The sequence below is a fragment of the Diadema antillarum genome, unplaced genomic scaffold (genome assembly GCF_040938485.1).
Source record: "Diadema antillarum isolate AM-2024a unplaced genomic scaffold, OU_Dant_1.0 scf00000022, whole genome shotgun sequence".
NCBI classification, from domain to species: Eukaryota; Metazoa; Echinodermata; class Echinoidea; order Diadematoida; family Diadematidae; genus Diadema; species Diadema antillarum.
Genome location: NW_027270911.1, coordinates 975366 through 998186, shown reverse-complemented (window position 1 = coordinate 998186; position 22821 = coordinate 975366). Strand labels below are relative to the sequence as shown.

The 22821-nt window shown below is 40.6% G+C and overlaps 1 protein-coding gene across 1 annotated transcript in view; it reads left to right on the top strand.

Moving 5' to 3' along the window:
- Nucleotides 1-22821, top strand: part of LOC139730911 (intermembrane lipid transfer protein VPS13A-like) — a 74282-nt gene that overhangs the window by 13012 nt on the left and 38449 nt on the right. The window contains exons 13-35 of the mRNA XM_071641794.1: nucleotides 559-632; nucleotides 1594-1736; nucleotides 2261-2346; nucleotides 3135-3321; nucleotides 3631-3721; nucleotides 4565-4729; nucleotides 5776-5850; nucleotides 8885-9126; nucleotides 9745-9892; nucleotides 11169-11265; nucleotides 12079-12260; nucleotides 12980-13158; nucleotides 13877-13998; nucleotides 14886-15033; nucleotides 15852-16035; nucleotides 16618-16734; nucleotides 17391-17546; nucleotides 18174-18270; nucleotides 18571-18755; nucleotides 19758-19886; nucleotides 20580-20787; nucleotides 21429-21587; nucleotides 22172-22303. Coding sequence (XP_071497895.1) covers nucleotides 559-632; nucleotides 1594-1736; nucleotides 2261-2346; nucleotides 3135-3321; nucleotides 3631-3721; nucleotides 4565-4729; nucleotides 5776-5850; nucleotides 8885-9126; nucleotides 9745-9892; nucleotides 11169-11265; nucleotides 12079-12260; nucleotides 12980-13158; nucleotides 13877-13998; nucleotides 14886-15033; nucleotides 15852-16035; nucleotides 16618-16734; nucleotides 17391-17546; nucleotides 18174-18270; nucleotides 18571-18755; nucleotides 19758-19886; nucleotides 20580-20787; nucleotides 21429-21587; nucleotides 22172-22303 — 3306 coding nt within the window. The remainder of the gene's footprint in view (nucleotides 1-558; nucleotides 633-1593; nucleotides 1737-2260; nucleotides 2347-3134; nucleotides 3322-3630; nucleotides 3722-4564; nucleotides 4730-5775; nucleotides 5851-8884; nucleotides 9127-9744; nucleotides 9893-11168; nucleotides 11266-12078; nucleotides 12261-12979; nucleotides 13159-13876; nucleotides 13999-14885; nucleotides 15034-15851; nucleotides 16036-16617; nucleotides 16735-17390; nucleotides 17547-18173; nucleotides 18271-18570; nucleotides 18756-19757; nucleotides 19887-20579; nucleotides 20788-21428; nucleotides 21588-22171; nucleotides 22304-22821) is intronic.

Genomic DNA, 22821 nt, shown 5'->3' with positions numbered 1-22821 from the left:
ACATACTGACGTGGAACTTCACACCGAAGTGCATTGAAGTTACAGCTACAGCGTATGGCTGTACTAGTCACCCAAATGACAGTGTATACAGATAGCTACAGGTTCAGGGACGCAGACTGTAAACATGAGTCCTGCACGCTTCATGTCCTGAGGAGCACTGGGTTATTGCAGGCTGACTTGCCCTCTGCAAAACTCAACAAACATGATTTGCATAAATTGTATTTGCATATCTACATATTTGAATAAACAAAGAGGACCAATAGGAGTAACAGGAATGGAAGAGACCAACTATAATGAAAGAACCCAATTCACTATTCAAGACTAGCAATGAAAACAAACCGGATGGAGGTGGCAGTGAGCTGGGGTGAGAACTGTAAACATGGATGTGAAAGGAATGAGAGTGGTGAGAAAGAAATAGAGTACATGGGTACAGGTCAATGGTAATTTGGGACAGTCTAAAAACCTAAACAAATTGAACTACATAAGGAGCTGAAACTGGAAAGAAGGATATAGGCTTTGCTCTCTTACAACAGTTTTAATCTTTCCTCATCTCTTCAGGTCCAGATGGCACCTATCTCCACCTCATCAGTTCCATGGCAACCACCGAACTCATCTCAATTTTGTACAGAAAGGTCTGTATAATGCTGCGTTTGCCCCATGTTCCCGGCAGCCCCATTTGCCCGAAACGTAGTACACCCGTGGGTAGATGAGACATTCTCCTGTTTTCCCCTCTTCGTATTCTAGTCTTGTTTGTTCCAGTCCTCGTCCTGGTGAACATATAGCTATCAGACGCTGTTCTCACAACGTCTGGTCAGGCTAGACTATCAATATTTTCCATCGCGTCCTGCTACGGACCGCCTCTAAGTTTTGTTACGGCCTAGTACATGTTGTCGTGTTTTGTTGGGTTCACTCCATTTAATTACAGCGTACAAGGTTCCTCCGCACTCGGACTGCCATGGTAACATTTTTGACAGTTAAAAAACATCTGATACAGCATCCACGGCAATCATGGCCTGTCACGTTTGCCTATCCCATCTCACTGCGTCGTCTCACGTCCATGCTGCTTTGTCCACGGTGGCCTGAAACCTTGCTGCCGTGGCTGCCGGGAACATGGTGTAAATGCAGCATTACTCTCAGAATCTAACATTAAAGTTGACATCTCACTGTCCTCTTTTCCTTCTCCTTAATATGCTTTCTAAGGCTTGCACATAAGAAAATTGGTTAGTGTGATTTTTGTCATGGCACACTTAAAACATCATAACCAAGAATTTCCCATTTTAAGAAGTTAGATAGTGATTCAGGTTTCTTCATATCTACTTTTGATCTTCTGATATTTCACAGTCTTGACGTTATGAAGTTTGTTTTGTTGTTAGAGTTTTGTGGACATGTAATTACAGTGATTATGATAATGAGAATGTAAAATATGATACTGAGAATGTAAAATTGCAGAAGGTGCAGATTGAATCAAATAAGCCAGTACGTGTGAAGTTTCCTGGATGAGATCTGTGGTGTATGTTGGGCAGTTTTAACCATGTTCAACCTGTCACTGTTCTGACAGTATTCTAACTGGAATCAATGTCCCTTTTATCACAGGTTGATGAGAAGTGCCCAGACTTCGGTGGTTACTATGGATCCACTGAGCAGGCCGTGGTGGTCCACTTTACCGCCCTCAATGTCATGTTCCACCGCACCGCCATTCTCTTCCTACAGAAAACCCTAACGGACATGATCACAAGGTATGGAGGTCTCGTCTTCTCATAAATTCTTGTCTGAATCATGGTTACATACATGTCCCTTGTAGAACCAAGTTCAAGAGAAATGTAGAGTGATGTCAGGAGATATATAACATATCATGTTGTGTAGACACACAAAATGGAACTGTCTGTTTATAAAGTCATTGAAACAGCGGCATACATTGTACATCGTATTCTCAATCATATTGTCTGCAAATGTACATGTAGCCCTCTGTGATTTGAGAGCCCTGCCTGTTCCAATGCCATTCACTTTAGTCCACAAATATACTAAAAATACAACAGACAAAATCTCAAAGATCATTAATGTGTCATGTGTATTTTATAGATTATAGTTTAGACATTAATTCTTACGCAACATGAAATGTACAATGTATGTGTGGATGATGGTCAGATGTGGAGTTGATGATAAATTTTTGCCCAAACGAGGGGAAATGTTTTCATTCATTCTCATTCTATCTGTCCCCTCACCTGCACCCCACCCTTCTCTCCCTCTATGGCCTGGCTAGTCTTAGCTCCATTTCCCTAGCGGAGAAAGTTGGGATGACACCGTCGTCAGAGACGCCCTCTAAACCACCCACACAGCCTCAGCCATGTGAGTCAAATGAGCCAAAACAAACTAATTGATAGAGGAAAAATTATAATACTCAATGTACGAAATGATACAAAGTGTACACTTCATAAAGATAAAGAATAGAATGAAGATAATATGTATTTTTCATCTTTAACTGTATTGACTGTGTGCGTTGCACATTTGGTGAGACTAGGTCTATTTTTTCGCGAATCAGGACATCCAGACAATTTTGTGTGTGCTTAACCCATTGAGGATGGACTGATTTTTCTACAACACACATTTCCCATACATTGTAGACACCTGCCCGAGTATACTCGGGACTCGTCCTCAAAGGGTTAAATGTGCAGTTGTCAAGTACAGTAATGAATGGAGAAATGAACGCATACATGTCACAGTCATGTCGAGATTAGAGTCATTTTAGCATGTTGTTGAATTTGCAACTAGTACCTGACTCGCAAAATTCGCAAAAAATAGAAAAACCCACAAATTGTATACCATAACCCATTGAGTGCCATAGTAAAGAAAGAAAGGGAATTCTTAACTAAGACTGAACATGCCCATAAACGAAACTTTCATGTATATGATTGTTTGCTGAATAAAAAAAGGAACTAGCTGTTCTGTATGACAACAAAAAATAAAGGGCATGTCTGCAAGAAATCAAAGTGCCATTGCTGCCTCACTTGGCATTCATGTCGAGAGAGCTTCGCTGTGGAATAAAAATGAAATACGGTAAGAATGAAATGCATTCAATTTATGAAGAGTTCTCAACATTACCAGAAACTTTCTTTGATGATAATCCATCAATACAGCCGCCGCCACTCTGCCAGTACCCCCCAAGGCTCCGGTAAGGGGTGTGATCAGGTTCCACGCCGAGGCTACCATGGAGTACCTGTGCGTCACCCTCACCGATGTCTTCGAGTCCCTGGGCAACGTCTACATCAGGGGGCTGCAGTTCGCGGTCATCGACAAGGACACTAGGATGACACTGAAAGCTAGGTAATCCAAGAAAGTATTTACCTGCCTGGGAAACCCCATCAGAAGGTTACCTTGACCACCAGTTTCACCTGGTTATACTGTAAGGATTTTGTGAATTGGAGCTGAGAGCATTTTGGGGGTATGAAACTTACGTGATTTGCCAACCATGAAAGAATGACAAGTATATTTCATGTGCAATGTATCAGTAATGGTGGAATTTGTTAAACATACACTGCTGGTAGACTTGATTACTACGCATATGAGGCTATAAAGAAAGACTAGTGATTCTCCTTGCCTGTGTGTGGACATCTTTTTTTTCTCTCTCTCCAGGTTGCAAGACTTCTCCTTTGAGGATGCCGTCACTGATTCTGTCTATCCCAAGATCATCTGCCTCCAGGACCAGACAGCCATTGATGTTAGGGTGAGCCAGGCAAAATCTTTAGTTTTTCCCTATCCCGAATACCAAATTCATTCATTCAAGTGTATGCCACAAAGTGCCTGGTTGATATTGTTTGCTGACTGTTGCGGGTCACCTGGAGCGAACCACGAAGGTCGGCATCATTTGCCCATTTTTTAGTACCGTACATACAAAAAAGAAAATGAGACCTTACCTAATAAAATCCACAAAAAGTTGTACAGATTAATTTTCTGGTAGGTGTAAATTGTTTATTAAAGCCTGGTCATTGTTTTGTTTGATTATTTTCTGGAAGAGTTTGCTTTTCTATAATTCCTATCAAAACTGGTAAATGGGTTTACTTCATATTGCAGACCAGTTTTTTTATGTTGTACAGGTTGCAGCCTGTTCAAAGAATTGGAAACTCTAAAAGAGAGTCTTGTTCACCATTTTTGAGATTTGAATAGACTCCTTGCAGCAAATGTAAAAAGGTTTTGTGGTGTTGAAGGGCATCAGAGATCACAAGTGGGCCAAGTATTTCATTATTTTGTTTCCCAACACTTTCATTTTAATACTGCAACTACATGTAGGTGTACTTTGTATTACATTTGTGCAGGAACGAGCATATCTTGGAGGCAACAGAGGGCAGAATGCCATCAGAGTTTGCATATGAAGAACACCAAGTTAACACATATAGCACACAACATGTGTAGAACATCATTTCAACACATAACACCTAGTCAACACAAATATACACCAGGTGAACACATTACAGTACACTCAAGTTAACAAATGTAGCACATCTTATGAACACATTGGATTACACCAAACTGAACCATACTTGCTGCTGTTGTTTTCTCGCCGTAACAGATAGTTCAGTTCAAGCAGCCCCCACGCCAGCCCATCCCCACCATCATCCCACCAGACACTGGGGCCTCCACGGGCCCCACCCACGTCCCGCTGGACTACAGTCTGAAACTGAGACTAGGCAGTATACAGGTGGTGCTGCTAGGACCCTACATCAAGGAGCTAGTGGTATGTGCCAAACCTTTATATTCAAGTTGTGGATAGTTTGCAGAAACTGGCCATCATAGCATGATTACAATGTGAAGATCTCTTTCAGTCAGTGCAGTTCCTCTGGCTCTGTGGAGGTTAAAGGTCCTGTTTACCTTTGGTAACAGTGATTTAAAAACTATTCAAGATATCACATTTGATGCATATGTGTAGGTCTGTTGTATCACAAAACATCCTACCATATCAAATTTTTGCAATAAAGCCTAAAATATAAGGAGATATCAATATTTTTCTCATAAAACCATAACTGTAGATGGTTTAGTCTGGAAACATTTTTATTATACCTATTGTTCACATTTTGTGTATTTAACAATACTTAACATTGATTATACAGATACAAATTTTTACAGTGGTTGTTTCTATTCCTAACTCACATTTTAGAACTATTTTAAAGCACTAGTGCTGGGTTTTTGTTTCATCTGCAAATGGTGAATTATGCCTTTAATATCGTGTCAAATTTACCATGTATGCAAGGTGTGACTTCCGGCTATACGATCCACATGCCAATAGTCACATGTCATGAGTCAATAAATGCATTGGTGTTGGTTGTTTTTTTTTTTTGTTGTTGTTTTTTTTTTGGGGGGGGGGGGGTTGGGGTTTTTTTGCCAAGTACTTTTTTCTTTGGGCAAGTAAAAATTTAAAAATTGATGTTTTTACTTGCCGATATGTCAGTGAAGGAAACAGTTTAAGTTGGGCCCTTCATTATGGCATAGTTCATGGCACTCATTTAACAGTGGTACGCCTTACCCTTCATTAGGACATGATTGCATTCAGACGAGTATCACATACAGTATGCATGTTCAAACAGCAGGTAACATGGTGTTGTCACCAATGATTTAAATTGCAATACTGGATATTACATTGTACATTAATCTGGTAGTGCTTAAAGTTTTAAAAGGATGGGAAAAGTTTGAAAGATCAATATTTTGTAAAGTAAAGACATTCCTGCTCTGATTCATTACAACTTTCCTTCTTTTTTTTCTCTTTTCATATTCATCCTTATGCAGTCTTTCTTTGAGCCTTTCATCAACCAAGGTGCCATAGAAACGGCCAAAGAGGCCTCCAACATGGCCGTCAAAACCGTGAGTGTTCAAACCAATAGGCCTTAAAGGACAAGTTCACCTTCATAAACATAAGGATTGAGAGAATGCAACAATGTTAGTAGAACACATCAGTGAAAGTTTGAGGAAAATTGGACAATCGATGCAAAAGTTATGAATTTTTAAAATTTTTGTGTTTGAACCGCTGGATGAGGAGACTACTACAGCTTGTGAGTCATATGCGTACAACAGTATAAAGAAAATATAAAGAAAATTCAACATATTTTCACTTTTTTTCACATAATAAAAGAGCACTTGACTTGGCTCTTTCTAAAGGCAGGGGGAATAATATTACCCATAACATTTGTCGGTAACGAGTCGGGGGAATGTGAACTTTTTTTCATAAGATGAAATTTTGTGAAATTCTCTTTATATTTTCCTTATATTGTTGTACGCATGTGACATCTAAGTTATTCACACACTGCAGTAGTCTTCTCATCCAGCGGTTACTGCACAAAAACTTCAAAAATTCATAACTTTTGAACGGATTGTCCGATTTTCCTCAAACTTTCAATGATGTGTTCTACTAATATTGCTACATTCTCTCAATCCTTATGTTTATGAAGGTGAACTTGTCCTTTAAGCTCGTGCCATGTCAGCGCTGTGAATTTTTTTGGCCCTATGCCAGTTAATCTCTACTTGAAATGTTTGTAGTTGTGAAGAAAGATACAATGTACTGTATGTTGCAGCAGGCAGTATATCTCACACATGTAAACTCTGTTGCTATGAATGAATTGAGTTTTATAGTCAAACTGTAATTATTGTCTATAAACTTGACTCTACAATTAACTTGTATTCAGCCAAGGTTTGAGCTGGTACTTCATTCTTCCAATGTGATTTTATCCAAGGCTGTGTACAAAAAGAAAAAAAAAATGTGTACATAAATCTATTTATATGTAGATATGTATCTGACAAGTATATACATTGTAGAACTTTAAAAATCAACAGGTGGATACAGTTTCATCACCAAATATGGTAGCACACAGTACTTATTTCCTGAAAACTGCTTGGCTTATTGTTTGCTTTTTAGCTCACCTGAGCCAAAGGCTCAAGTGAGCTATTGCGATCGCCCTTCGTCCGGCGTCCGTCGTCCGTCGTCCGTCGTCCGTCGTCCGTCGTCCGTCGTGCGTCGTCCGTCGTGCGTCGTGCGTAAACTTTTTACATTTTCATCTTCTTCTTGAAAACCCCAAGACCGATTTTCATCAAACTTGGCAGGTAGCATCCCTAGGGGGTTAGGAACTCAATTTGTTAAAATGGGCACCATGCCCCACCCAGGGGGCCCCCAGGGGGGCCCAAACCCCCCAAAATTAAGGAATCTGTAAAAATCTTCTTCTCTAGAACCAGAAGTGATAGAGCTAAGTTAATACTATGAGTTAGTACATTGATGACTGTAGTTTCAAGTTTGTTCATGGCAGAATCAGGGGTGCCCCCCTTGGGACCCAGGGGAGGGGGGTGGGGAAGGGTTCTAATGGGGCCTAAATTGTACATTTTCATCTTCTTCTTGAGAACCCCATGACCCATTTTCACCAAACTTGGCAGGTAGCATCCCTAGGGGGTTAGGAACTCAATTTGTTAAAATGGGCACTATGCCCCACCTAGGGGGCCCCCAGGGGGCCCAAACCCCCCAAAATTAAGGAATCCGCAAAAATCTTCTTCTCTAGAACCAGAAGTGATAGAGCTAAGTTAATACTATGAGTTAGTACATTGATGACTGTAGTTTCAAGTTTGTTCATGGCAGAATCAGGGGTGCCCCCCTTGGGACCCAGGGGAGGGGGTGAGGAGGGGTCCTAATGGGGCCTAAATTGTACATTTTTATCTTATTCTTGAAAACCCCATGACCCATTTTCACCAAACTTGGCAGGTAGCATCCCTAGGGGGTTAGGATCTCAATTTGTTAAAATGGGCACCATGCCCAACCCAGGGGGCCCCCAGGGGTCCCAAACCCCCCAAATGAAGGAATCTTTATAAATCTTCTCTAGAATCAGAAGTTATAGAGCTGAGATAATATTATGAGTGAGTACATTAATGACTGTAGTTTGAAGTTTGTTCATAGGAGATCCAGGGGTGCCCCTCTTGGGTAGGGGGGGGGGGGGGTGGTTGGAAGGGTCCAAATGGGGGCCTGAATTGTACATTTTCATCTTCTTCCTGAAAACCTCATGATGGATTTTTGTCAAACTTGGCAGGTAGCATCCCTAGGGGGTCAGGATCTCAATTTATCAAAATGGGCACCATGCCCCACCCAGAGGGCCCCAGGGGGCCCCAGGGGGCCCCAATCCCCCCAAATTAAGGAATCTTTAAAAAATTGGGCCCTTATTGTACATTTTCATCTTCTACTTGAGAATGCCTGGTCAAATTTTAATTTAGATTAGTGACTGCGTGAAAGGTGAACTTGCGATACTCAGGTGAGCGCTAGACCCGCGGGTCTCTTGTATTTTTTTGTTTTTGAATTAGAATATTGACAGTTTTTAATGAAAAATAACCTTCACCTATGAATATAATATTCATTGATATTGTTATATCATCAAATTGTTACCTTATACATTTCTGTAGATTCAGTTGATTCCTCATAACACAGTCTATTGTTGCAGGTCACTGTAACAAGTACATCGAGATGATTATTCTATTAAACATATTTAATATCTAAGATTATCGAGTGGTTGCCTTGACTGTCATCAATCTACAACATTGATTACTGTATTTCATATGTATCCTCAATAAGTATATCATAATATTGTCATAATGAATGTCCTTGTTTCAGGTTGAGGAAAAGAGGCTAGGCACGGACAAGGTTTGTCGATTCACACTGAAAACTTTGTCTGTCTCCTCCATGTAGCAGACTCTTCAAGCATGAACACATATTGTACTTCTGCATCTTGCTTCACTTTTATTAGACTCTTTGCACCTTGAAGAGATCTCGTTTCTGTATACACAGTTGTATTCCACCCAGTGCATGTTTCATGGTTGATTATCAGTGGGTAACATAGTGTGCACACGCTTTGATCGACCCTCCCCCCAGGTGGATGACATACAGCAGAAGGGGGTAAAAGTGGGCCTCGACATTAAGATCCGCTCCCCCATCCTGCTGGTGCCAGAGACGCCCACCTCCGCCCATGCCCTGGTGGCGCATCTCGGCAACCTCTCCATCATCAGCTCCTTCGACACAGAGGGCGGGGTGGAGTCGCCGGATGGGCGGGCCACCGTCACCGCCCCACTCATGATGTACATCACCACCAGACTGACTTCAGTCCAGATCTCCAGGTATGTTTTGTACTGATCAATGAAAGCATCCCTTTGTGAGTTATTGGTTTATTATGAGTAGCCATCCATCGACCCCGTTATGCCATATTAATAGTACATTTTAGCTTTTCTTGCTTCACTTTAAGGAGTGCCCACTCAACCACAGCACAATGACTCCCTCTTATGTTTACGCATCATGCGCTGTTACTTGTTGGTACCAACATCTAATGTCAATTTTTTTTAATGAACTGAATTGATTTTACAAGTTTTAGGAGGGTTGAATGTAGCCATTTTACCTTTAATATTGTGCTTACCCAATCGTTAAAAACCAAATTTAAAAAAAATGTGAAATGTCAGGATAAATGTGAGGGGATCAAACAGTAGATTATAATTCTTGATGCAAGCTTAGCATTCACCCAAATTGATATCAACAATTTTGTTCATTTTGCTGTTTTGGATTTTTCTAATAAAGAACTTCATTAGTTCTCTGTCATAAGGATGTTATGCATAAATGTTTGTAGTATCAAAATCAAATTTTGAATTTAGTATTAAATTTTGTGGTTACTTGAAGTGCTATGCATGTATGATGTAAATAATTATTTTTTCTTTCTGTCTTATTTTGTTTGTTGTTGTTTGCAGAGCTGTCATACAAGCCAATCAGACCATCGGCTCCTACCGACTCATCGTCGAACCCGTGGAACTCCGCGTTGACCTCAGCCGGCCAGTCAACCCCAACGTGGCGGCGGTGAATCCGCTCAGGGTCACGGCAAACCTGGAAATCGTTCAGGTTCACTCTCTATCCATTCTTACGTTTTTCTCTTCCATTCGAAGCAAATTTAACCCCTCAAATCACCCCCAGCTAAAAACAAAGTTAACTAACAAATGAAAAACTATAAACATCATGACAAATTAGAAGTTAGAGAAGGCAACCCTGTATAAAGCAGGTCTGTTTTAATGGTTGAAATTGAAGTTGAAGTAATTACCTAAGTAATGGAGTAGTTTTGAGTACAAATTTGAGCAGAATCAGACACATGTGGCCAAGTTGCAATACTGATCAGGTAAAATGTCAGTATGTTTATCATTACATTTTGTGCAGATTCTGAAATAACTGTCTGTGCCATTGAAATTGCACACTCAGTTGCTTGCTGGAAATTGTCCGTTTTGTCATTAAAAAAAAATCAACAAGCAATCAGAGTGTTTCAACATGCAGTTGAGTGTTACTTTTGATTCAAGGGCATACGGATTCCAAATGCTTGTTCATCATTATGTGTTTCATTTGTGACTCATCGTTGTAATTACCATTCGCGTAGATATTACATATTCCGTCATTGGAAGCTCTGATGAAGCAATTTCAGTAATATGATGCCTGCCAAACCTCTCTCTCCAGTCACTGGTAAAATTACCGTCGCCACTGTTACCAACATCAAAGCTACCGTTTTATAGTATGACGGTTAAATGGGAATATGAGTGTCATGTTACAGTGTGGATGATGCTTTTAATTTTTTGACCTTAACTTGAATTAGTACCATCACATGATCTTCAAAGATACAGTATTAATCATCTGCTTGACATCTCTTACAGACGGATGTTTCATCCAAATTTTGATAGAAGCCTGCCCTTGGTAGTTCATATGTAGTCATCTTTAATACATACTTCTATCCCTCAAATTCTCCTGTTCTCTATTCTCTCACACATACATATACTGTATATTGAAAGCATTACAGTGTGCCTGAATGTGTGTGCGGTCAGTTGCTCTGTGAATTTCCACCTCTCAAAGGTATTCTCTGTACAATACGAACGTCTCAATTCTTGTGATTTGTAGCTTTTGGACTGTCATTTAGTTCATCATGGAGCAATGCCATATACAGTAGATTCCCTGCTCAGTTGTATCAGATGTGGACAGTCTTTTATAGGTACCCACTTGTAATCTGTAGTGCATAGAGCTTGCATGTTGTACATTTTAGAAGTTTCCTTCAAAGTTTTCTCATTACACATGCATGTTTAGATTGTGTACAAAAGGTTAAAACATTGTGTCCTCCAAAAAACAAAAAACAAACAAACAGGTGAACATTGGCGAACAGGACATCATCACCATTCTCTCCACACTGAGCGAGAACCTGATGGCGCCCTCTAGAGTTGTAACAGAGACACTTCCAGAAGGTGATTCCTCTTTTTCTCTTTCTCGTACTGCCACACCCAAGAGGTACAACTTGTACAAGCTTAAACCGGCAGAGGTGCATCTGATGCTAATATTGATAATATTAACCCATTGAAGACGAGTCGTGAGTATACTAGGCCAGGTATCTAAGGGAAATGTGTGTTGCAGCAAAGTTGGCCCTTCCTCAGCAGGTTAATGTGATGAAAAAACAAACAAACAAACAAACAAACATGTTTTTGTTTTTAATTATTTTTTTGGTACAGTGGATAAAACCATGCACCATCAATTTTGAGGTCACTGGTTCAAGTCCCCAAAGAGCTGTGGTTGTACCTCTAGGCAAGGCACTTAATCCTTATTACCTAGTAGTCCTTTGAAGAGGATGTAAAGCTGCCAATCCTATGGATGCTTGCTTTAAGCATGAATTGCTTCTTTAGCATCCTCATAGTGTAAATGATAATTCAAAATTTGACCCAATTCACATTTTGAAGTCCAAGAAGAGGTCTGGAATGTTTGAGTAACTAGTCGATATAGTACTAAAGTGTAGTTAATGCGACAAGACAATCTACAATGTTCCTCAAGACTGTGGTTTAGAACAGTAGACTACTCACAATTTTGAAATGTGTGAAAACTGATTGAATAAGTTCTACATACAAGCACATATTGAGGAGATATTCTCTTTTGTTTGTTTGCTATTTTTGTTTCCTGTTCATCAACATTTCTTTGAGCCATGATATTGTCTGTTTGTTTGTTTGCTTTGTCTTGATGAATGTATCATTACTCACCCATCCACTGCATTCCTCCCACCCCTATTTTAGAGACCCCTGTCACCACCGAGGCTGAAGTCCACTCACCCCATACTGCCTCAGAATCCCCACCCGTGGAGTCGGCGCCCCCAGCCCACCAGCCCAGTAGTGCCCCTGCAGCCAGGAAGACTGTCTACGTTCAGTTCGTCATGGAGGGAGCAGAGCTGGAGTTGTACACCAACGAACAGAGACTGGTAAGCCTTTTAAGGGTTCCACTAACCTGTTGAAGACAAGACCAGGGGGGCATTTCATGAAGCATTTTGGTTGGATATTTTTCTGACAAACTGTTACAAGCTACTGAAATCCTTTCATCTGATTGGCTGAGAGTAAATTTGTCCGACAACTTTGTCCGACAGAATGCTTCATGAAATGCCCCCCTGAGTATACTCGGGCAGGTGTCTATGGGAAGTGTGTGTTATTGCAAGCTCATTCTCAACACGTTAAAGCACTTGCACCCCATCAAAAGAGGGAGGGGGGGGGGGGTAAGAGTTGTTGGTAACAACTCATTGGAGGTGGAAGTTGTAAACAAACAAACAAACAAGCAAACAATGCAAGTACATAACTGCAGAGCCCCTCCATCTCTATTTGGATATGAAATGAATTGTCAGTGTGGAGATGGTTTGAAGTCTGCGTGAGACTTTGTGGATCAAGCAGTTTGTGTGAGACAAAGGTAAAGCTGATCTACATTCACCCAAGACACCCAAAATTACCAGTATGTAGATACATAAATGTAACACTGTATGTGGACGCATTACCGTGTGAAATAATCTGCTATTTTAGAGTGGATGTGTCTCAGTACAGGTAGTGTACATTATATTGAGACGAAGCTGAGTTGAAAATCTTGCTTGTGTTGTCACTATTCTTGCATAGCTCTGAGAATTGTTATCTTGGATCTCTTTTTATTGTTGTGCAGCAGAGGAATGGGAAGGGGGTCTCGTCCCGCGACCCTCGCAATGGCCTCTCCCGATTCAGGCTCCAGCAGGTGAATGGGTTGGCCGTTGCCTATAGCAACGGGGCGATGAAATTGCGGACAACCGTCCAGACGGTCATGCTCGAGGACATCCGGCCAAATAGTCCCCTGGCCATCAGACAGTGAGTCCGGCCACTGACCACTCTGTGTGGTCATTGGTCATCTTTCATAGTTCATCTCCATTTCGTAGCTTATGCGGAATACAAATCCAAATGCAAAGTGTACTGTAAAACACAATATATTCGCGGCATGAAAATTTCACGAATTGGAGCTGACGGGCTTTCTTGCAGCATAAAATTTTTGGGAATTGCCAAAGGCATCCAGTGCATATTGTGTAGGTAAGAACTTTCGCATGCATTTTAATTTCGCGAATTTTGGCACTCACGAAATTCGCGAAATTAAAATGCACGCGAACATTCCTCGTTTTACAGTATGACAAGCAGTCATAAGACGTACAAGATACTTTGATTTTATGTAGTACACTGTTGTTGTTATATCACCCTTGAAACATTTTCTTTTTTATGACAGTTTGATACGTGTAGTTTACTCAAGTGTTGAGTTGATGCAAAGCATAGATAAACTATGGTTACTGTGTGTAAATCTTGATGTCATGACATTTTTAGCCTTCTGTCATTTCCCCCCCCCCCTTTTTTTTTTCAGGGGAAGACAAAATGAATTGAACCTTTCCTTCCAAATCCCTAAATGCCAATTTGTATCTACATAAAGAATTAATTCGGTTATTTTGTGACCTAGTTTTATATCAATCGCTTCCCTTTCCATCACCGGTAGGAGGATTTCGAAATCCTCAACGCCAAATTTGTAACCATTTTCCATTTGTAGGTTGATCCTAAAGAGCAGCAAGAAGTCTCGTCTGCGCACTACCCCGTCTAGCCCACCGTCAACGAAGGTGACACCCATGATTGAGGTCACATTCACCCAGGATGCCAATCAAATGCAAACAAGTAAGTTGAAGCCATACAAAGGTAAATTTTGCATATATACGACATTAGCATATTGTTTTTCGAGTGATCCACATCTTACAAGCTCTGACTTTCAGTAGATCACTCTGTTCCATCGCTGTTTTTACTTTTTGTCACCATTGTAAAGTATGCATTGATTTCTCATTATACAATTATTTGTATACATACTGTATATTCTGTACTGTACTTTATGACTTGTACTTCTTACACATTGTTAAACAATATGAATTGTCATTTATACTTTTATGTATTACTTCTTGTTGGATGGAAATAAAGCATAAGTGAATTAAAAGAAAAAAAGTTTGACACTTAGACTTTTTATCCCATACATGTTTTTGTTTTGTGTTGTTGTTGTTTTGTTTTGTTTTTTGCAAACCTAATACTGTGTGAATTGGGAACCTTTTGAGGCTAGTTTGTTGGTGGTTGAATTTCCTATCATGAACCACGTTGCAGGAGTGACAATTTACAGTGTAGTACAGATCAGAGCATATCCTTTTCGAAGAAGTGGGAATTGCAATTTTCCACCTTGTTGATCGCATTTGTGTGAATGGAGGCAGATGTTTGAATTTCACTTGCATTGTACATTGTGTATATCACATGACTGAGGAAATTTACATGAAAATAAAATCACTGCAAAATACAATGTATATGGCATATGTAGTATTCTCAGTAATTATCTTCATATTCATATAATTACAAAATATCAGATATTCATTAAAAACTGATGGAGAGCACAAAAGATTACCCGTTATAGTGTGTTTCAGTAAATATCTATATTATAATTGTTCAGTAATCTAATGAATTGAAACAGTGTGAAAGTGAAGTAATTTAAACCAAGTATCTGTTCACAAAATCTGCTTCCTCTCCAGTCGAGTTCACCATTGATGGTGTGAGGGTGAACATATTTGTGCACTATCTTCTCGCTGTCTACAACTTCCTGAGCAGCGCCCTCACACAGAGCAAGCTCGAGTCACCGCTGAGTCCGAGTGTGGGCCAGACATCCAGGCAGACATCAAGGTACTGCTCTCTGTTCAGCCCTCAATTTTTTTTTTTTAAGTACCATGCAATATTCTTATGTCAAGTACTTTGAGGAAGCCTCAATGTTAAAGTCAGAAAGTTAATATTGGTTGAAATAAGTACAAAAATGTATCAATGTATAAAACAGTTTGAGGGAAATGGAGCTACAATTCTTGCAGCCATCTTACCAGTAGATCTCAAAGGGGAGGTTTCCCCAAATATACCTGTGGATTAAGCAAACTCCATGATAGTTTGTTATGTTATAGCATTTAGAATACAAAGGTTTTTTGTTTTTTGGTTTTTTTTTTTGGGGGGGGGGTTTCTGGAACACTGAAAAAGCAAATGACCTATTGCCCTCAGAAGACATGGGCAACAATAGCTCCCTTCAATAGAATGTTGCGTTAAAAAAGTAAGAGCAATGTGGACATTGAGAAAGATTAAGACTTGTGAAATTTGTTTCTACTATTGTGACATCATGATTCATTGCAGAGTGCCCATCTAGAGGACTAAGTACATGGAATTAACCCAAACTTTGAGATACACGCTGTATTCAAAACATCCAAGTGGATGATCAGATTTTCCTCATACTTTCACTGAATACACTTCATCCTTCTGCTCAACTCGGTCAACAGAGAAGCTGAAATGGCAACAGAAAGATGACGGGGAGTGTGTTTTTGATTGTATGAAAGAGTAACAAATGCAGAGACAAATGCAGAAAATATCAATCAGAACTAGAATAAAATATTTCTTAACTTGTCTGATATGTTGAAAGTTACCAAATGCTCCGTATGTATTGGTTCCTTTCCCCCACCCTGCAGAACACTGTCTGTCCAAGGTCCGGTCGGTCAGAGCGTCAGCCGGTCCGAGGGTCTGAACCTAGAAGCACCAGCTCCCAGAGAACCCCCTCGAAGGTCACTGCAGGTCATAGGTCGGCTGCGGAGGCCAGAGGTCGTGCTATTTGATGAGCCCACCAGTCAGAACAGCCAGTGTCTAGTATTCCAGGTAATGACTCATTCTGCCCAACCCTCCCTCCCCCATCCCATTTGTATGAGTGTTGTAATGTGCCTGTTGCCACTTCTGATTGGCCTTCATGTACAACTCTAGATCTTCTCCGTTTCAAATTCTGTTTTAAGTTTATTCAGAATGTTCTGCCTTGAACATAATGTAAATTTAATGTAGCCATTTTCCCATTTTTTCAACTTTGGTTAATATCAACAGTATTACCAACAGGCATGGGCAGATCCAGGAATTCTGAAGAAGAGGGGGCGCACAATCCCCCTCCCCTATTTTTTTCCTTATATTTCTCCCCTCTGGATCCTCCTCTGAACAGGTGCATATACATTTTGATGCCAGAAGACAATTCATCAATCTTCTAGGAAAGACATAATATGGCACATCTTTTCACTTTTAGATAAGTGGACATTATGCTATCTCCTACACTCAGATAACAATACAGAGCAGTGTTTCTAGATATTTTCCTAGTGCCTTCTATTAAAATAACTGCATGATGAATAAGTGGCATGTTTTCCCATTTTACCATCATATTTCTATCTTGCCATCTCCCCCCCCCCCATCCTCCTCAAGACGGTGGGTAATTTTGAGTACCAAAGCTCCGAGACTCAGCAGCACATTGTGGCCAATCTCTCCAGCATGCAGCTCTTCTCCTGTGTCTACTCTCAGGCGCTCAAGACAGCCTACCAGGTACGCACTGACAGTGTCCACACCCTTTCATCTAATAAAATCAGTATTCACAGAAGGTCTATTCAGAGGGAGGTGGATGTCATTGCATACTAGTTGCAAAGCTGCCAAGTCTCACAGATTCTGCAGAAGACTCCTCCAAAATGTGGCCTTTAATTTTTATCAATATGTTGCCATTAGAAGAACAGGAAAAGATGACTGAGAATTATTAGATTGGGCTTTGTATTTTGTGCTGTTAATTGCAGGATGATTTAATCTTCAAGAATTTTGCTTGTTGCTGTTGGTTTGTAAGATTGATAAGTTAACCACCAATTTTATTCTTGTAGTTAATTGTGCCATCATTTGTGGATCTGACAATGTTTCAGTGTCTGTATTGAGATTTAGCATTGTTTTGTAGTTTGATTCTATCTTACCAGTACAGTGGACTCCTGATGTAACAAAGTCCTCGGGACTGACAGATTTCTTTCGTCATATCGAAATATTTTGTTATAACCAAACGAATAAACAATAAAAATGCATGCAGTGGATAATGTTGCGGCCTGCATTTTTACTTCGTTGTTACTGGAATTTCATTATAACCATGTTCGTTATGACAGGAGTGCACTGTATTCAAGTTCAGGGGGTCAAGGTTAACACTTCCTTTAATTGTCACCATGCAGGTTCTAGAGCCCTGTGCTGTGACCTTCACCAGGGTGACAAACGCTGAGCAGGGAGACATGATGACAGCTGACGTCACCGACATCTGTCTCCACGTGTCGCCCCGTGTCGCCTACGTCGTCAGGGGCGTGGTCGAAGCTCTCACGTCGGTCACCCAGGTAAGGGGGGGGGGGAGCCCTTCACAATAGTTCAGGGCAATTTGAACTCACTTGAAGCGTAAGTCCACATCACGTTTAGCTTGGCTTTTATAGTGAAAAGAGTAAAATTCAGACAGAACAGGCGACATCACAGTCAGACCGAAAACAGCATCATTGTAGGAATTTGTATTAAATGTATATTAATTTGTATGAATAACTGGATGACAATAATCAACAAAATTATTTGTAAGTGGATTTCACAATGAATAAATGGCATAAGTGCAGTATGAAAATGTTGTTAGGACAGTAAGTATAGAGTTATCTTACTCATATCTGGTTTTGCTAATCAAGTTTCATATGTCCTTCTTGTAATACAAAGACACCTGTTAAAACACCTGCACATTCCCCCCCCCCCCCTTGAATCTATTTTGTGTTTTGTGTAAAGAGTATGGTCATTGTGCTGGATATTCTGTGTAGCACTATCCTTCAGTAGTGAAGAGAAGTGCAAATATTGCTGTATAGTAATAAAGACATGAATGTAGTCCCCGATAGTGAAGCCGATTGAATATTATAAAGGATAGCACAGTCAAGTAAACCTGTTTACATTTATTCTTCAACCATTTTTTCTCCCTTCAATCTGTGATGCAGAAACCTGCCAGTAATCGTCAGCTTTTGGAGGACTATGAACATGAAGACATGTGGACACCCAAACCCATCTTTTCTCATGGATTCCACAAGAGGAAAGGTAAAAAATGTATTCAGTAATCAAGACAGTGACAACATGTTGGCAATTGACTCGTGCACGCATACATTTCTCTGTTCAGGACTACTCCACAATCGTGAATTTACCCACTCGCGAACTTGTCGGGAAGTCCCAATTCGTGAAAATTTAGACTCACTATGTAAATATATGGCGTATACAGTAGTCTTGAATGAAGCATGATCCTTGTAGTAATCAAAATGGTACCAGTACTCAAAACAAGTGCTGACACCCCTCCTCTCTCTCTTCCCTACTCCCCCTCCCCAACCCACCACCACCCTGCAGGAAGCATGAAGAACATGGTGGACTTCGCCCCTCCCCCGGAGCCGTCCACAGTGCCCCGTCAGAAGATCCAGGTCCAGGTCCCGCGCCTGGAGGTCCACCTGGAGCTGGAGGAGAACTTGGACCACGTGGCCCTGCTGAGACTCACCTGTGGGTTCCAGGGCTCCGTCATAGACTGGTCCTACAACGTGAGTATACCTCTTGCGTCAGCCACACTGGTCTATCATGGAACTCGGCGTGTACCCAGTGAAACTCTGTTGGCAGATATCTTGCTGCATGTTGGAATCCATTTTTTAGCATACTTTGATATACAGGCATGAACAATGGGATGTTAGAATTCTGATTTTAAACACTTTCATATTTTGTGCTGTGTTGTCAGACGTGTCCTCTCTTTCTGTCTTTTTTTATTTATCTACACTGTATCTATCTACAAGTGTATCTATCTATCTATCTATCTATCTATCTATCTATCTATCTATCTATCTATCTATTTATCTATCTATCTATCTATCTACACTGTATCTATCTGTTTATCTATCTATCTACAGGTTGTATCTGTCTATCTGTCTGTCTACCTATCTATCTTTTGCTCTTGTTCTTTGCCCTTTTTTTTTTCTCTCTCTCTCTCACTGTATCTTTTTTCACTCTCTCTTTCTCACTCTCTCTTTTTTTTCTCTCTCCTCTTCTTTTTTACTTCCTGTGGTATTGGTGTTGTGCATCAGACAAGATCAGATTCCTCTGAGGAATGCACTAAAGTTTAAAATGGAAGACTCCAATGACATACTCTGGAATGGAATGTTCACATGCATTTTAATTTCGAGAATTTTGCAAGAGCCAAGATTTCTGAAATTGAAAATGTACGTGAAAGTTCTTGTCTACGAACTACACTTTCACTTTTTAAACTCTCTGAGTTCCTCAGACTGCAATGCGTTGGCTTTTTATCTTGCTTCTCCAAGTGAATACTCAAAATTAAAGGCATGATGATCATGACTATTATCACAGAAAGAGGTGGAAATCCAGTGATATACATCTCTGACCGAAAAGCAGTTGTGTATTAAAAAGCTTTAATTATACTGAATTTGAAATGACATGTCACCACCAAGTGAAAACTCTGTGCCTCCAGAAGAACACCTTCTGAATGTTATTCTATCTGCATTGATGTGTTTTGCTTGCTCTTGTGATGGGGGTAGTTGCGATCAGAGGCAGAGCTTCAGCTTGGGGTGTCCTCCTACAACGAGAAGCTGTCAGTATGGGAGCCAGTCGTGGAACCAGTCATGGAGAAGGAGGGCGACTACCGCCTGTGGGAACTCACAGCCAGGGTGAGTCAAGTCTACTTAATGTGTGGTTCTTTGAGTCCCTGTTGCAATCCTTGAGTGATGTTGTCATTGACACCCTGGAAGTGAATGATGGCACTCATCTAACGTGGAAATGTCTGTGTAGGGCTTGGATCCAAGATATGGGTGTTGTACATTTTATAGCTGTGTAGATAGGTGTGGGATGCAATTATAGAAAAGAAAACATGCATTGAAATGCCCTTCTAACCCAGAAACTATGTGTTGGTCTGACTTACACGATGTGGAAGCTGGAAATGCTAACCCGTTGAGGACGGACTGATCTTGCTGTAACACATATTTCCCATAGACACCTGCCCAAGTATACTCGGGACTCATCTTCAACGGGTTAAGATAATATACAATATAGTACCCATTGTACACAGACAGGACAATGTGGGGCTAAGATGCAGGATCTTACACTTACAATTGAACTGCTGTTTTCAAGATGGGTGTGAAGATGCTGCACATACATGTAGTGTGAGATGTGGTTTTTAGTATAGTTTAATTTTGTGTGTGTGTGTGTGTGTGTGTGTGTGTGTGTTTTTTTTTTAGGGGGAGGACTTGGATGAGCAGAATGTGACCAATGTGCACGTAGCTGTATGGGTGTAAATGTCATATCTACTATCAACTTGTATCATTTTTTCATTTGTTTGGTAACATTTTCCCCTTCCTGTACAGTTAACGAGAGCAGAGAGCCACCCCATCAAGTGCTTCAGCATGGGAGACAGAAACCCAGAGGGACCCAGGGACAGTGTGGATGGAGGCATACAGCTGGTCCACAGCCCAGGGTCCTACCCCGTGACGGAGACTGACTCAGACAGCGACACCAACAGCGAGACTGAGCTGGAGTGGGATGGTCACTACAGCAGCAGCTTCCTGAGCAGTGGTAGGCAGGGGATCACATACAATGTGAACCAAGGATGATGATGGTGGTGATGGTGATGGTGATGATGGTGGCAATGATGATGATGATGATGATGATGATGATGATGATGATGATGAAAAGGATGTTGATGGTGGTGGTGGTGGTTATGACAGTGATGACAGTAATGATAGATGAGTGATGATGATAATTATGATGATGATGAGGAGGAGGAGGAGAAGTATTGTTTATGATGTATGTCAACAAATATATCCTCTCATTTTGTTCTTGTACAATTTCCCTCGTTTTTATTCTGATTTACTTTACCTCTGTCTGCTTTCCTTTCAACATTGTTGTTATCCTGTTTTACAGATATCCATTTCTCCTCAGATCCACAGCACAATTTTTCTGTTTCTCTTTCCTGATTTCGTGTATGTCATACTTTCCTGCTTTCACATGACACAGTTTCATTCTGTGTCTGCTACAGCAATATATTTTCACCTCACAGTTGAGTAATATACCATTGCTGCAAAGTTTGTCCAGGAACGAAATGCAAAGCTTGAAGTATTAGGGTACTCTCCTCACCTGCTGACAGGTACATGTGTCTCATTAAATGCATCCGTTGTTGAATGCAACATAATTTTCAATCAATCATTCATCGCCAGATATCGCCAGCCCTCAGGACGAGGAGAGGCACCCTCCTCAGGAGAGCAAGTCAGAGAATGAGGAGGAGGAGACGGAGGGTGGATTCTTTGACAGGGTGGAGCACGTCTTCAGGGACATCTTCACCAGCGACTCGGAGGAGGAGGAGGAGGCAGCGGCAGGTAAGATGGTCCCAAATCTTTAATAGGAAAAGGCGGAATGACATCATGTATACCAGATGGACCGAGAAGGAATTGTGTGATACTATTAAAACCAGAAACTTCTTGCGTACATGAAACTTTAACAACTTTCTAATTTTTCTCAGGGCATCGCTGCATGAATTGTTATAAACTTTTGGAAATATAGAATATGAAAATTGAGAAGAAAATTTTCAAAAGAATTGCTGCAGTGGTACTACAGTAATCAATTTTGCATATTAAAAGTGGCTACATCTTGAAAATGTACTTACAAGACACAGAGATTGCTTTTTTGTACTCCTTTAATTTCATCAATTATTCACAAAAGGTGAATATTCAAGAGCATGATACGTGTTTTCACACAGAGTACAAGACATAAAATTTCACTACTGACACAAAAACATACAATGCAGGTTCTTTAAGTAACAGAAAATTTAGATACAAAAATGAAAAATTTTATTATGCGGAATTGTGTGTGTGCAAAATATATACACTGGCGTATATTTCTCCTAAGCATGACGTCATCATTGATGGTCATACTTCCTTATTTTGTTTTTGTGAACAAAAAGGGCGGACAGAGTGCGACGGAGGAGGCAGGATGGAGCTACCACTGGGGAACAGGTTGAATGCTGGTCACTCAGACAGTGGCATATCATCGTCAGCCAGGAATTCATACTCAGCAGGGAGCTCCGAACCAAGAGGTGAGGACACCCCTTCCACTGGCAGTGGGTCAACTGTAGAGGGCAGTAGAACAGGATTCAGTACAGTGCATGGTGCAAAGAAAAGAAAAGTATTGCAACTTGACTTGACAAATTGCCCCTCATCGACATGAATAAACACCAATTATTCAATGTCTGATTAATGGCCATGATAAAATCGTGGGCCTGTATGTACTCAGGTTGTATGACTCAAACCTCGAGACCTCTGGTCTCAGATTGCTAGACAGGTGTCATATCCACCAGACTACTGAGCTTCCACTCAATGATGGTTATGATCCCCTATATAGCAGCGTGTACTTCACAGTTGTGTAGATTAATGTTAATAATTTGTCAATCAATTGCAATAAAAACAACCTGACACAAGGATCATTAGTTAAAGAAAAACAACAAAACAAAACAAAAGTAGCTTGCAAGAGATCTGTTCAGTGACACTTCTGATTTATTGTTTTACTGGCTTTTTCATTTTTTTCAAAGAAAAGGCGGAAAATGTTGTTTAATAG